Source organism: Neolamprologus multifasciatus, chromosome 23, assembly GCF_963576455.1.
Source record: "Neolamprologus multifasciatus chromosome 23, fNeoMul1.2, whole genome shotgun sequence".
In the NCBI taxonomy this organism is placed as follows: domain Eukaryota; kingdom Metazoa; phylum Chordata; class Actinopteri; order Cichliformes; family Cichlidae; genus Neolamprologus; species Neolamprologus multifasciatus.
In genome coordinates, this window is record NC_140460.1 from 16882990 (window position 1) to 16900178 (window position 17189).

At 39.1% G+C, this 17189-nt stretch overlaps 1 protein-coding gene across 5 annotated transcripts in view; it reads right to left on the minus strand.

Annotated features, from left to right (window-relative positions):
* Positions 1–17189, minus strand: part of nlgn1 (neuroligin 1) — a 290054-nt gene that overhangs the window by 22827 nt on the left and 250038 nt on the right. For all 5 annotated transcript variants that reach the window (XM_085150602.1, XM_085150605.1, XM_085150603.1 and 2 more), the window contains one exon: positions 1279–1491. In XM_085150602.1, coding sequence (XP_085006728.1) covers positions 1279–1491 — 213 coding nt within the window. The remainder of the gene's footprint in view (positions 1–1278; positions 1492–17189) is intronic.

Sequence of the window (17189 nt, forward strand, 5' to 3'; positions counted from 1 at the left end):
CTTGAATGTAAGAAAAATCTTTATGGCTTAGTGTGATGGGGGATGTCATTTTTTCCCTTTCCCTTTTCTTTGTTTTCCATCCAAATGTGTGAAACACTTATGATCACTGTTTTTAGATAATTATCACCAAACTGACTGTAATAAAAAGTTGTTGACAGAGTGAGATATTGGGGTCCTTCAGATATTTATAAATGTTGTTAACAAAGCTGATTTTGAATCCCCTATTGATGCTGAGCTAAACAGGTCCATCATAGATAATGGTAGAAACCTATGAGCGTTCATGGAGATTGTCTGAACCATCCACTTCAGGGAGTGTGAAATACACCATAAATCTATCATGTCAAACGTGAGTGGTGTGACTGAAATAAGATTTCTGTTTCTTTATAAAGCATGACAAATCCACAGAAGGCATTGGTCTGTAACATAACTTGAATGTTCCTAAATTCACTATTTCCTTCTTCTTGAGAAATGTTTGTTACAATTACAGTGGACAGCTAGCCTGGGAAATAGACAAATCTCAAAGCTCAGGTTTTATATACTCTGACAAAATGACTATCCTGCCACATAGTGTAGGATTCAAACAGAAATCCCAACTACAGCAATGTCAGGCTACTGGTCAACACTGTCCTTATCGTTCTTATTGCTTACATGACCTAGGGAAAGAGGTGCTTCAAGTTATTTCTTTCCATATATTTTGTTCCCCAGTAATGTCAATATCCTTTACATATCTTATCACCTAATTTTGTTTATGGTTAGAGGCGCATTTTTTTTTGCTGCAGATATACATGGTTGTAACATGTTATTACTACCAAGTCTCTTCGTTTTGAAAAAATGGTCTCTGTATGAATAAAGAGCAACATCCCTTTAAATAAAGTCATATATGAAATCTGTGTTTAGAATATATGTGATGTTTTTGTTCATTTTTTTTTTAATTTAACTGTTTGTAAAACAACTACTCAATCAAACTGCTTTTAATTGCTCCGAGCGGGCCTTCCCAGAAAATTATGCAGCACAAAGTATTTTGTTTTCTATATAGCAGTACATTATCAATTGCTTTTTTTCATGTCAATGCTGAATATTGCAAGTACAGTGAAACGCAGAAAAAAAAAAAACTCCATTCAGCACGTTCCGACGTTAACATACACGCATCCAAAATGACAACAAGCATCAGCAAAAGCAGATCACAACCTTTTTTATGGTCACACAGTACTGAAATAAGACTTAAGAACGTATGAAGACCCCACATGGATCCCTGTAACTTGAGTCCTTGGGCTTTACCTTTTGTTGAGTTGCTCCAGCGGTTTCCCTCTGAGTAGTGAGACAGCGTAAGCAGGTTCACACAGGAAGCTCCAGCTCCGGAGCCAAACACAGTGATTCGCAACGGATCGCCGCCAAAGGCTGCAATGTTCTCACTGGTCCAGCGCAAAGCCTGGATCTGATCCAACAAGCCATAATTCCCTTTTGCTGCTTGGTCACCGGTACTCAGGAAACCTGGATGAGAGGACAAATTAAAAACAGTAGATATTATTTTAATATCTTCTCCTTATTTTTCTTATTTGACCATAAGCAGATGTCTTCATTAACAAAGAAAAAACAACTAATGGCATCAGGACTTTTCTCTGTCTAAATCTACACATTTCATTTTAGAAATGAGAAATTGCATTTATTTATTTCTTTACATTAGTAGGTTTAATCTTACAGTTTATAATCACACATCACGAAAAATTTTAAAAAAGTCATTCAAAAACATTCTTTGTACTTTTGTATTTTGAAGATTTGTATTTTTTGTATTGCATTTTTTAAAATCTATTTTCTTTTTTAATCTCCTTGATTAAGCTATTAAGGTATATTTTGCCACTGTACACAGAAAACCAAAAGCCTCATTCTTTAATAATTTGCTGCAATATAGAGAGATATAGAGTTACGAGTAATTCAAATGAAAACTTCATGGAAAATGATAATGTGTCACAAAGAGGCAGTGATATGTTTAATAACATAATACAAATTTCAAATCAAGGTCTTTGTGGATAAATCTATAATAATAACTCATGTTTTCAAAGGTCAGTACAACACTGGCCACATCCAGACTGCCTTTCAAGAGAAGACTTTATTCGAACTGCCTATAGACTGCTTCAACGCCTCCACGATCTTGTATTTCGAGTTGAATTGATTTGTTAAAAAAAAAACACTGAATACACAAGGTCATAGAGTAATTTAACTAACAACATTAACAATATTCATTTTTGTTGTTGTTGTTTATGCATTTATTATCATTATGTTTTTTAACCACAATAACAATAGCCGATCTCAACAGCTTGAGGTTAGGTCAATAAGTGTTTGGCCAGATGTCTGTTTCTGAAATGTACTATTTACCTTTGACACCAGACAACTGTGCTTGTCTTACAATTAGTTCTTCAGAGTTGGCTAGATCTTTACAAAGGATAGTTTGGGAAATAATTATGCTGTTTATTACACTTTTTCCACAAGTCTTTCTGTATTATATTTTCATGCTGCAGCAGTTACCTTTTCTAAGGTACTTTTTTCAGGCCTGTGCAAATAGTCATTTGTGAATCATAAAAACGAATCTGTCACTGTTTGTTAGCTGGTCGGAGCTATCACTTACTATTCAATTAATAGTCGGTGAATGGCACTGACTTATTCACTAAGTCAGTGCCATTCACCAGAATCACCTCCTTCTCCAGCCGAGCTACAAGACACCATATACATCACTTTTATTTCTTTTACTGATCCAGTGAAACTATGGTGTTAACAGCCTTCAACTGAACATATGTTTAGCTATGCATCATGCTACAGGACGTTGCTGGTTCTTTGATGAGGTGAAGCTACAATGTTCTGTGTTTGTGTTTATAGCACCGTTAATAAAAAAACAACTGAACAAATAAACAAAAAGAAAGTGAAACAAAATAAATGTCATGTTAAGATGTTTGCTTACGCTCATTCTCCTGTCCACTCATATCCCCTAAATTTAAATGCAATTGATGCTATATGTAAAAACTTTTGATGTGAATAAATAGTATAATGTGAACAGCCTGATGCTGCATGGCCCTGAATGTCACTGTTGCAAAGGATTGTGGGATAGCGTTATCTCCTTTCCTTTTGTAAGGTACGGACCAGTCTATGCAATGCTAAAAAAGATAAGAAAGGAATCTTTGAAGCAACTTTTCTTTGAATTTCAAGCAATCTGGCGACCTCTTATCGCTTAGATTATTTGCCAAAATCCATGGCGAGTGAGGCTTCAACATCAAATACTAGTAAGGTACGAATGTACTGAAGAGAGGAGGAGAGCCACAGGAGAGCTGAGGTCTTTTAGAGCAATTTCATGTCCAGCTCCCAACACTTCCACACTAAAAGCTCCATTAAGCCCTCCATGCATCCTGGGCACTGACACCCAACAACCACACCCAAGAACTGTCCCTTTCAACCTCACATGCTCACATATTTCCTTCCATGTGTTTTTGGATATTTTTACTTGTATCAGTGAAAATGAAATGCCTATTTCACAGTCTCAGTCAACACTACACTGCTAATTTACACTGGATGCATTATGTGTACACCCACAGAAAGCCTTTGAGGATAGCTAAAAGAATATATTTACCATCCTGCACTTCAGCCTGCAAATATGTTATTTGCATGAATTCAATTATTTGCTGTCATTTATTTCTTTGCTTGTTCCTGCTGTTATCCAAAAGTTGTAAATAATTACTGAAATAAAAATCATCCTCGTTAAAATCACTTGGTGCAAAAAAAGAAAAGATGGCGTCACTGGTTTGTAAATAATTACTATATGTGCTTAATGTCTTTAAAGTAAAAGACATATCTGCATCATATCTGCCCAATCCAAGATAACACTTACTGAACCATAACATTCTAGCAGCATGGAACTAATGTGTTTATTGTTCTTTGGCCTGTCGCTTCAATATTTAAAGAGTTAAATCTATGACTTTATACTGAACCCAGTTTACAAAAAAATTTCATTAGAACAGGATCACAAATCATTTTCATTTTTATTGCATAATACACAGTGATTTGAATTAATGTGGCTGTTAAGAGCTGTAATTATGCATGGCAGCACATGTGACTGTGATCATAATAACCATAATGCATATTATGTTTACAATGTCTCACACAGATTCATCTACTGTAAAGTATAACCGCTGACATAGAGTCAGCTGATAATTTGTTTTATAAAATTTATGATAGAGTCACTCTATGTTCACCTACATGCATGCACGCTCACTTGCTTGCAAGTTTGCTCATGCACAATTTTTAGGGTTTTTTTGTATTTCTGCAAGTATTTCTGAACAAGCACTCATTTGAATCACGCACATGTGCCAAAATCCTATACAGTGCAGTTGCATCCACACATTCCTACTAACATCCAGACAAGCACGCACCCCCGCTGACTGTTTAATTAAGTTCATTCCTTTTCTATTCCCCTTCCACTTGCTTATTTATTTATTTGTGTGTTTCTTGATCAAAGCCTAATCTGGTGGAAGCAACAGCAGCCATCTAAAAGAAAGATTTTAATTGATTCAATTTAGCTGTAGTGCAAGGATGGGCTGGCAATCACAAAGAGCGAGACAGGAAGAATGATTACTACGCCAACAGTGGTGGGGCAGTGGGGTGGGGCTCTATTCCCTTGCTGTCTTATATACAAACATGCACACACTCACATGGGTACTGTAATGCGGTAATATATGAAAAAAAAAGTGGTGCGTTGATGTTACAATAAACATGCTTTATTTCCTCTACAGAGTGATGCCAGACATGTTTTATTTTCCTCCTCTATGCAGGAGTTCATACGTGTCTATGTCTCAGGTTTGGCTAAAAGCCACCATCTGTGATTCAGCAGCTCGGCCTTTAAGCTTCCTGGGATGACAATATTGAGGTGAACCCTGATCCAGGAATCCAGCTTTTATCCCTCCTATCTCTGTCGAACCAGAAAGAGAAGGCTAGACGAAGAGAAAGATGGGATTTTTTTATACTTCTTTCTCTGCACACATCTATTTTTCACAGTCACGGTCTGTATACTATAATCCTCTCTCTTTTCTCTCGTTTTTACTTTCTGTCCTTTTGACTCTGAATGGCGAGAAAGACAGAATGAGAAGGAACAGTAGAGGAAGAAGGAAGAGGGAAAACACCATCACTCAAGCATGTAAACTCTTCCAGCAGATGTGGCTTATTACTGTTGGTGAAATCAAAAGAAAATGCAAAATTCAGAGACCAAAGGGAAATGGGAAGTTAAAGTGGAGGGAAAAAGGAGTTTCACAGCGTAGCAAGATTAACAAGCATGCAGAGAACGAGGCAGCGAGTCTAGAGTAGACAAAAGAATGACAAGGAAAATGAAACAAGGCGAAAAGACGCAGAAAGTGAGAGAAAGAAGCTTAATGACTAAGAAAAATGGCTGAATCTGTCATTGTTGTTGTACTGTGTAGACCAACGTCTGAGGTGGCATTCTTGAACTGCTTAGAGATTCTTCTTCAAATTGTTAAATATGTTTATCCCATGCCTTACTACAATGCAGGTTTATAAAAAAACAATTCCCTTAATCTCACATCCTTTGAAATAACGCTCTTATCAGGTTAAAAAACAAAAAGAAATCTCAATAGAATCAGCAGAATTGACAATAATGATTTCTGAGGCATGTTTCTTAATACAGAATCTTACGGCGTCATTTTTGTTCTACTATTCTGAGCGCACGTAAAATAAATTTGAGCGCACTTAAAAAAAAATTGCAGGTGCAAGTGTTGCATTTTGAGGAGTAATTTATGTTGAGTGAAGAAAAGCTAAATTTGAGTCAACAAGATTCATTGCTGCGTGCAAAAAATGTATTTCAGTGTTTGCTATTATCCATACATGTGTATAAAGCGTTAAAGCGCTTTTGCAAATATGTGATGTCTTGATAAATCGAGCAGATATTTGAAGTTTACACTAGTGATGTGCAGATCGATCCTGAAATATCAATTCCTCCGATACCAGTCATTTATGTTCTTGAATCGATTCTCACATTAAAATATTGATCTTTTAGTAATTTAGGGTAAATTTGTAGTTTTTCATTAACAGGAACACAGTGGAAAGAAACTATAACATTCGGATTGTCTACATTGGAAGGAACTACTTCCTCTTCCGCCTTTCATAGTCATATGCGAAATATGGCTGTATAAATGTGTTGCAGCCCCTTTGCATGCGCACTCACAACAATGGCTGAGTGTAAATGGAGTCATGTGTATTGTAAAAAATTCAGATGTTTTTGCATCCAAGTCTGTGATTGGCTGGTTTTGTGGCACAAATATAACGGCGTACAGAAAGAGATGAACGCACACGGGCAGAAATGTTGAGAGCGCGAGCAACACATTGCGAGCGAGCGCAAATGCAAAAACTGAGTGAGAGGGGCTGTTATTGTGTGTGTGTGTGTGGATAATAGCAAACACTGAAATACATTTTTTGCACGCAGTAATGAATTTTGTTCACTCAAATTTAGCTTTTCTTCCCTCAAAATTTCTCCTCAAAATGTAACACTTGCACCTGCAATTTTTTTTTTACGTGCGCTCAGAATAGTGGCACAAAAATAATACCATAGAATCTGCACTGACGCAAAAAATCAACACAAATATACAATAACCCACATTTGGTCTTTTATGGTCCAGGTTTCCACAGTTGCTGACTGTTCTACTGAACTGTAATTTTACCGTAGCTCAGGTCTGTGGGAATGTGCTTAAAACTACTGATATTGTTGCATTAGTGGGTCAGCATATAGTTCCAAATTAGCAGAAGAAGCTCTAGTGCAATCAGATTTTTTTTTAAATTCTTCTCCAGTTTTGAGGCTGTAACCCTTCTTCAGATACTTTTGCATCCATTGAGAAATGACAAAATAAGATAAATATAATGGAATGCTCTGTTCTCATTATGTGGGCCTTCTGAACTATACTACATACTAGTAGCTCAGTGACTGGATGACAAGTCATTTTTGATCGAATACACTGCATGGCCAAACCATAACCTCAACTCATCTAGTACACTCCTCCAGTTCTGCCCTGCAGTCTATGGATGTCTTCCTAAAACAAATGGTGCAACAGCAGCTCTAAATATTTACAGTGCCTCAGCAATGCTCCATCTATATCTGTTCGTTGCTTACAACAACACTGAAGACAACGGCGCGCTGAGGGCAGCCGGCTGGGGAATATGCTGATGAGGCACAAAGCATTTCTCACTGGAAATAATGAATACAGAGCTACGGGATATTCACTCATTCAACCTTTATTTAGATAGCACTCGGGGCAAACACAGAGCCAGTTCTCATTTTCAGGTGTGTCCTCCTTGCATAGTTACAAAATTGTGCATTACCAGCAAAATGGACATCGGTATTTAGCAGAGCATATTATTATATGAATAAATTTAGCATGTGATCACTGGATGATAAATAGGTAAACATATGACACAGAACAACGAAGATCCGTGTTACTTTTAAAGATAAAATTTTAGTTCCATATTTCAAGAGATAAATAAAAGCTTTTTATTTCTAAATGTAAGACCAGCTGTGCTTTTATACATAACTTTAAAAACATGTGCATTTCAATTTAGGCTGCACCTGATCAATCCTGTGTTTCACCTGTTACCACTAAATGCGTGACATTTTGTAAGTCACATGACAGGATACGCCAGGTAAAATGGCTTTTTAGCAAGTACCTGTGGGCTGCAAATTATTTAGCAGGCTGTGTCAAATTTCCAGTGTATATTAAATCCTTTTTACTAACTGTAGCATTATACCCTTTTAAGAGGAAAAGTAAGAAATTACATAGGAAGAAAAGAAGTAAAAAAACAATTAGATGGTTTTCAAGTTGTATAATTGGCTTTTCAGCCCACCTGAGAGCAAGAGAAGGAGGTGAACACAAAATACAAGCATGCATATCAACTTATATTCCTGTTATGGGTGAAGTTTCCAGTGCCACCTACTTTAGTGCCATACTATACTTGACCATCCAGTATTCACTCTTTACTCTGCTTTGTACCTGGCAGCTGAATAAAGTAATGAAGTACATCTGAAAAAAGGGATTAAAGAGACTAAAATGGTTTGCTTATAACAATTTATCAAATAGGATCTGTATTTTTCATGCTTAAGATATTGCAGATTTAAATTTCACACAATTCATTTAGGCCAGGCAGATAGCTGTTTCATATGGCTAACCGATAAAAAAAACATGAAATGATATTAGCTAGAAACTTCCCCAAGAGAACTTTTACAGACATTTTACCGTTTTAAACTGCTAATACATTTTCAAAGCAGCTGTGTGCTTGTGTGTGTAGATGCTTTTGTGTGTCTGAATTTGCATCTAGAAGAGACACCTTATCTTCAGTAAAGTGACACCACAAAAGCAAGAGGTCCATTTAAATATTACAACTAGAGAGAACGAGACAAGGCAGCCGAACGCACCTACAGCGCAAGGGGTGTGTGTGTGTGTGTTAAGGCAACTGATCAAAATTATCAGCTGCAAGTAGAAAAAATAAGCAGCTTTAAGAGTGGTAATAAGGAGTAACTGAATATGAAGCAATTAGTGTAATTGTATAAAAATACTCAACCTAAGGTAAACAAATACTTTACCTACCACCTTTTAGAACACACACACACACACACACACACACACAGAAGTTGGTTCACATAGGATGTCAAAGGCTGTGAGTCTACGGTGTCATTTTATGGTAAACTCTCTAATCATCATCTGTCCATCACCTTCTATCTTGATATGTTAATCTAGCCTCTCCGTTTTCTTGTCTATTAAATCCTCTCCTCCCTTTCCTCCCTGCCTTTCTCCTTCCTCCTTTCACAAATCAAATTACACTCTCGACTTCAAAAATGAAATGAGCCACCGTTCATATTTCTTGCTCTGCACAAACACAAACACGTGTTAATTTGTGTCGCTGCCCTAACAGATTTGCCTGCAGGACAAGCTGGTATAGATTACCTCCTTCTGCAGGGTTGAAGGCAATGAGGGAGTAGGGAGGACTTCTCTGTGTGGGTGTGGATGTGATTAAACTGTTACTCAAGCTATTCCGGCTTTGTGGACTGAATGCATAATGCCCCCTAATTAGGTATGTAAAGACAAAAAATGGCTGGACCTGCCACATTATAAAGTTTTGTACAAGCAAAGATACAAGCCACAATTATTATGCATATTATATATATATATATATATATATATATATATATATATTAAACTGACAGAACCATGACCCATGGGAATCATATTATTATGGCGCAACCAATATAACAACACCACATCTCTATACAAGCTGTATATAGAACGACATTTTTGTGCATATAAAATATTTGCAATTATGACAGATTTATTTGTGCACTGGTTGGCCGATTTACCCATAATTACCATGTGACCCATGCAAGGAAAAATGTAAGCAATGAAATAATTTTCCAGTTGTAATTTACTTTATCCACAGATTTGGTATAATAGCTTTCTGTCTGAGATTATTTATACTACAAATACAGCACTTGTTTATGATTTGAACAGCTTTTGGATTTCCATATAACATTAAAAGTGTTGTTTGCGAAAAGAGAGTTTAATCTAGATAGTTTACCATCTGGCAAGCAGAGAGAAAGAGAAAGATCATTTACTAGTAAATTGTATTCCTCCGAGGCTTGGTGAAATTACAAAATCCTGGCAAATGGTCCTGAAACCACTGGAGACGTAAAGATTTTGTAAAGATTTTTTGGGGGTATTGTAAATATAGTTAGAATTTCTAGTTTATACATGCTGCAGCTCCACATTTGCTTTGTAAGCAAAAAATTGCTTGTTTGATTCCAAACAGAAACATAAATTCCCTTTGGGATTATGTCAGGAAGGGTAATTGATATAAAACACAGCCAAGTGTGGGTGGGCTGCCCACTGTAGCCAACCATTGTTACAAGGAAACAGCTGAAAGTAACACATACATCATATTGCCAAAAATATGCGTTCATCTGCCATCACACGCATGACATTGTGTAACAATTCATTCTTAATTCATTGGGTTTAAAGTGATGTCAGGCCATCCTTTCAGGTATAACAGCTTCAAGTCTTCTGGGAAGGCTTTCCAAAAGGTTTAGGAGTGTGTTTATGGGAATTTATGACAATTCTTCCAGAAACGCATTGGTGAGGTCGGACACTGAAGTTGGACGAGATGGCCTGGCTAAGGTCTAAGCTCTAATTCATCCCAGAGGTGTTCTATTGGATTGACGTCAGGACTCTGTGCTGAGTTCTACCACACCAAACTTGCTCATCCATGTCTTTCTGGACCTTGCTTTGTGCACTGGTGCGCAGCCATGTTGGAACTGAAACTAAACCTTTAACTGGGACTAAGAGACTGAGCCCAGCTTCTCAAAAACAATCTCACACCATAATCCTGCCTCCACCAAACTTTACACTTGGCACAATGCAATCAGACATGTACAGTTCTCCTGGTAACCTCCAAATCCAGACTCGTCCTTTTGATTACCAGATAGCTTGTGGCAGAATCTCTCTATGCACTGTTTTTGATCTAATCTGAAGGTCACATGACGTTTGCAAGTCTGTAGCGAATGTTGGCAACCTGCGCACACTTTGCGCCTCTCTCTGAGATTTAATGCACCAACTGTACCACTTTTTTGGGGTACATAAAAAATAAACATGCATTAAATCATGTACTATTAGAGAAAAATAATTGAAAACTGAATACATAAAGCTGCACAAGAGTAAAAAGACAAAATGCAAAAAAGAGACAAAGCTTAGCAGGATGAGAAGATGTGAGGTTTCGCTGTAGGACAGAAATGGATGCACACTTCTACAGGCACAAGAGTACTGTGTGTGCGTGCATGTGTATGCATGCATGCATGTGTTGAGTCCTGATGTGAATAGGTAAGCAGCTTCCTTTCTTAGCACAGGAACATTATTAGCATACAAGTAGAAGTGCACCCAAGAGAATGAGAGATGAAAACAGAGTGGCAAGAAAAAAAAATCTAACGGACAGAAAGCGCGACATTTCAGTGAGAGAGCAGAGAAAGACAGAATGAGGCATGTGAGAGGTAGATGACAATGTGAGAAAAGAGTGTGGGAGGTGCTGAAAAAGAGAAAAAAATGGAATAAAAAAGAAAAACGGAAGAAGGCACTCAGAATGTAAGGTGGCATCTTAGAACATAAAACCTGCATAAGAATTGAAGACAAAGATAGCTCCGACAAGTTTAGTCCTGTAGATGGATAATAAAATAAAGATGGAGGCACAAAGATGGACTGAGGGAATGAAAAAGTAATGGAGCTACTCAAGAGTCCAAAGGCTTTAGTGTAGAAGATAGAGAGCCTATGGTAGCATACACTATATTTCGTAGGGTAAGGTGAGGTGTGTGCACGCCTTCAAATTGTACTAATTGTGTAATAAAACCACTAAACTATTTCTCTAGTGTAATAACAGTGGCACAAACAGAGAAGTCCTAAAATAGAAAGTCCCAAAGGTAAAGAATAATTTGAATTAAACTGGGGATGTACTTGACACATTGCCACTGTGCATGCAAACGTCAGCACAGTGATATTTGCTCTTTGCACTCAACTCAAAGAACTCTTCTTCTAAATGACTGGCATGGCTGCTGAAGGAAAAAACAAAACAAACATTATGCCACAACACTAAACGACCAATAAAACATACAATGCGCAGGATATATGCCATTCCAAAACAAACCCAATGTGGGATTTTTCCAACTGTTGCAGTAGTTTCACTAACATCGGTTATGTGCCATCTGGAAATCATATGCTTCTACATTGATGGATTATAGAGATGCCTGTAGAGAGGAGACTGTTCACAGATCTGTGCTACCAGCACATCAGTTTTGCATATGCACAAGCCATCTCACATGCACAATGTTAGAAAAGCTGGGATCTGCACAATCAGCCAAAAGGACAACGAAGCAGACCATGTGGCAACAGTAAAGGCAACATTTGCCTTTCTAAATGTGTAGTCTGTTAAATAAACCACTGATTGGTATAAATATGCTTGACAGCAATGCAATAACAGCAACAAGCACAACAGTAAATAACCAATCAAAGCTACATTCATAGTATATATGAGGGAGTGCTGAAAGGAGTGTAAGTGTGACTAAGCCAGTCCTCTGCCTCAAGTATGGAAATCCAACTACTTAGTACAATTGATTATAAATCATAATTGATCACAATTCATCAATTTTTTTTCTTGCTGCGAGGTAACAGTGCAAATGACGGCACTATCATGCTGCCCTAATAATAATAATACCAATCTTTCTTTAAATACACACTGTAAAATATCCCATGAATGAGAAAACAAAAAGTGCATTGCAAACACTAAACACTATTCTTCAGATTTTACAGTCCCAAAATCCATCCGCCCACAGCACAGGAGTGTCTGAAAGCATCAAATCAACATTCTAATGCATCCCTGGCCTTCAAAACCCCATATAGGTCAGACAGAATGCTGCTACAATCTTGAAGTGAGGTGGCTTTCAGATATACATGTCTCTTGTAAGAGCAGCTTAAGCTGCTTAGTGCTTTTATGGTGAAGGCACTCTAGTGGACTCAGAGCCGTGGTACTAGGCATCACCAGCCCCTCTCCTCTGAATAGAAAATACAGAACATGTTATCCATGTTATTTTTTTTTAATAAAGTGAAGGAGGTAAATGGGGGGGAGAGAGAGAAAGACTGAGAAAAGAGACAGGACAGTATTAAAGTGACGCTGACCCCCCTCTTCTGTTTCATTTTCTACCAGGTAAGAGAAATCAGAGAAAAAAAATTGCATTAATTCAGAAGTTGTTGGTAAAAAATCTATTCCTCAAATTGCCACTGAGGTAGTTACTAAAGTGACAGAAAGTAGAAGCATTAATCTGTATTAAGTTTGTATTTATAAAAATGACCTGCTCTGATTGGGACAAGGACTCATTGCATGTTAAAGCCTCGGTAAAGTGTTCAGGTCTTTGGACATGGGAGAAACGAGGAGAGTGCAGCACGACCTACAGGTGAAGCTCAACAAAAGTCATAAGGGAGTATGTAGAGTGGAATTTATTTATTTTTTAAATCTGCGTGTTTAAGGTGACAAAAAGACCACCAGAGGAAAGACTGGGGAAAGCAAATGACCTAAATAATCTTTTCAACAAATTTAGTTCACAGCCCTATTCTCCACACACCCACACCACTGTCAGTGATTTTCCCTTTCTTCCCTGCTTAGCCCCAAGTGAACTCTATGGATCAGACCCACCTCCATCTGTGACAAACACCCTCTGCTTAACTGTAGGAGACAGGAGAGCTGGAGAAATTACACCAGGGCAACACTGCTGGCCCTGATGGTATCAGCCAAAAGGCTCTGAGGATCTGTGCTTTCCAGCTATCTTTGCTACGGAGTGACATTTACAGCCTGATTCTGAAACTGGAGACGGTACGTGGATTGTTGACAACATCCTGCGTGATGACCCTCTGAGCTAAACAACTATAAACTACTTGCCATTACATCACATACAGTGAATGTGCTGGAGAGTAGGGATGGGTACCGGTATCCGGTGCCATTATGGCACCAGTTCTGACATAAACGGTAGTAACCAGACCGAAAAGAAACGCACATTTCGGTGCTTTATTTCGGTGCTTTATTTCGGTGCTTTTTTTTCCTGAGATGTCATACACCTTGGATTCTAGCCAATCATTTTACCTTTCCGAGGATAGTAGGCAGGCCCAGGTACGCCCGTTCTTTTAGAGCAGAGCTACAGATTAAAAATGCCCAAGGCGAAGCGGTCAAAAGTCTGGCTGTACTTCACAGCAAAAGATGCAAACTCAGCAGCCTGCAACAAGTGCTTTAAGCTGATACTGTGCAAAGGAGGTAACACCTCGAATCTGATGAAACACCTGGCGACGCATAGCGTTTTTTTAAAAGCCGAGAAATGCGCCGTATTTGATAGCTTGCTGCAAGACCTCACACCGTGCACATCTACTGCAGGTGTGGTGCCTGTTATCGGAGTCCTGGCCCCTAGCCCTGCCAGTGTGGCAGAAATGATGACGGATGATGATGGCAGAAGCAGCCGTTCTTCTCTGCGCGAGTAGCTTAATGTTGTTCGTGTGTAATTTACGTTGAGTACGCTAACCACGTTATTACATTAATGCACGTAAGGTGAACTAGCAAACACCGTCGTAGTTACATGCGGCTGTCTTCTTGTTTGATGGCAGATACTCCCTTCACCCTGGCCAAAAAGGCTAAAATGACCAAAGAAAAAGTGGAAAACAGCTGAACATGAGAGGGTTTTGGACAAAGTTTGTGTTTTTTCCATTGTGTAAGCACTGCTTCCAGCCAAGAGTGATACCATATATGCCCTATAGCTGCAGAAAAGGCTAACATTGTTACCTTTTTACAAAAAAACAGCTAAACATAAGAGGTTTTTGGACAAAGTTTGTGTTCTCCATTCTTTAAGCACCGGTTGGAGCACCGGTTGGAGCACCTTTAAGCACCGGCATCGTTTCAAAAGTACCGGTTTGGTACTAGTATCGGATAAAACCTAAACGATACCCATTCCTACTGGAGAGAGTACTCTTGGCCCACATGAAACTATAAGTGAAAACATCTCTTGACGCTCTGCAGGTCAGATATCAACCTAATCTGGCAGTAGATGATTAGGTTATCTGGAAGCTGCAGAGAACTTTCCCTCATCCTGCTGCACTGTGAGAATCACCTTCTTTGATTTCTCAAGTGCATCTAGCTGATTTGATAATGTGAAGTACAGGAGTTCAACAAGGAACTGTGCTGTCCCCACTCTTGTTCGCCTTGCAGACTTTCAGTACAACTCTAGAACATGCCACTTACAGAAATACAATACTGCATTCACTGGATATATAAGTGATAGGCAAAAGGAGGAATGCAGAGCACTTGTGGATGATTTTGTGGTGGTTTGGGAAAAATCGTCTACTTTTAAATGTTCATAAGACTAGAGATGTGGCGAACATCTCCAGAGGGAAGCTACTGTAAATGGCCCACATCTATCTTGGGACAGGATAAGGCGAAGAAGTACAAGTATCCGGCGTCCACATTGACAGACAGGCTGAACTGGAACACCAACACATAAGAAGAAGATGATCAAGCTCTATTGAAAAAGAAAGTTGAGATCATTCATGTGAAAAAAATGTTGAAGATTTTCTGTCAGTGTGTTGCTGTAATATGCTGGGGGAGCAGCATTGGAGATGATGGTGATTTATTCCAAACTGGACACATTTGAAGATGTACTAGAGAGGAGGTTACTGAACAAGTTGTTCAGTCATGGATAATCCTGATCTCCCTCTGCACTACTTACTGGAGAGGCAGCACTTTCTCTAACAGGATGATTCAGCTGATCTGTAAAATGCATCTGTCAAGCGAAAAAATGAAACGTTTATTTCAATCCAGCAATTTTGATTAACAATGCACAATTTTAAAATATCAAACGTCTATCATCCAGTTGGATTAGTACCTCACCAGATTTGGTTAGGATTTTACCACCTACATTTAACACCGCAAGACTCTAAATTACATGCTCAGTGACAGCGACACTGGGGATCACATTTCTCCATGTTTCATTTTCTTCTCTATTTCTCTCACCTGCCCTCTCAGTAATGACCTTTTATTGGCATAAAAGGAAAGAACAGTTGCCGAAAAGATAAACATATTACATTAAATCTTTTCTGTCCTCACATTCGTGTCCTCTGCCACTCCACCCCTCCCACACCCCTCTCTCACTGTGTCATTGCTTCCTCCCTAATGAGGACCCAGCCACCCAGGAGGTGATGTCGCTGTACGGCTGCCCATTGCCTCCAGTCATAAGCAAGCTGGCTGAAAATGTCAGCCTGCCTCTTGCACTATCTGAGCTCTGCACACCCACACAATACAGCTCACACCTTAAACGTAGTTGCACATATACCTTCATGCATAATGTCATAATGCTTTAGGATCACAAGTGCCTTTTCTTACCACAAACTACTAGTTACTAGAAACTTTACTAGAACTAGAAACTCAAGCACGCATACATAAAAAAGATGTTATATTCAGAAGAACACAACATCAACACGGACAAACATAATCACTGCGTTCACTTTGAGTGGACACACATAATCACACGACCAAGCAGCATCTCACCCTTCTAAACACACGTAGACTGACTGTAAACACCTGCACACAATCACACAGACATCAGTCCCAGTCACCTGATTTGTGGCTGGAGAAAAGGTTACTTGCCCAGATGGAACACTCTGCTCTTTTCTCTCTTCTTCTTTTTGTCAATTTGTGTGAGGCTGAGTAAAGGTTAGGATTGCTGAGGCGCTTCTCTGTGGCCGTTTTGTCATTCTTTGGCCTTTACTACTCCTGAGTTCACTTGTGGTTCTCCACTGAGAATCTAGTTTTAGAGTTGTTGGAGGCTGATGAAGAAAAATTGGGAGTAAACTATGTCTGTGAAGGTTCTCAGTCATCCAGGTCATTGTAGTCAAGGGAGCTTGCAAAGAAAAGCGTCTGGACTTCTTTAAGTTGCTTGAAGACGTTTCACCTCTCATCCGAGAAGAACTTGTGAAGTGGCTAACAGCCAGCATGGCACAACACAGAAGAGCCACCTCCACAGGACAAGACTCAGCTGTCCATCTGCATCTTAAGGATAAAGGACACTCTTTCGAGGATGCCAATGTTCACATTTTGGACAGAGAGGACAGATGGTTTGAAAGAGGAGTGAAAGAAGCCATCTATGTCCACTGTGAGCGACCATCTTTGAACAGAGGCAGTGGTTTACGACACCAACTCTCTGCCATCTATAATCCAGTTTTGAGTTCCCTCCCCAGACGCCTTAACGCCCACTCACATCCTGGGCCATCTGACCTCAGGAATTCGCATGATAAGGTGGGGCCAGGTTTCACAATGAACTCACCCGAAAGTCTGGCTGATTGGGACCCACACCCAGTTTCACACCTTGGCTCAGGCGATTAGAGGATCATCAGGGGGTCCTTTTGTCCCTCTGTGGGGGGATACTCCCACTAGGTTTAAATCTGGGACTCCCCACCATTTGACCTTAGAACTGAAGAAGCTTCTCGGATGAGAGGTGAAATGTCTTCAAGCAACTTAAAGAAGTCCAGACGCTTTTCTTTGCAAGCTCCCTTCACTGGGAGTAAACGACTAAAACCAGCCACTGTTCA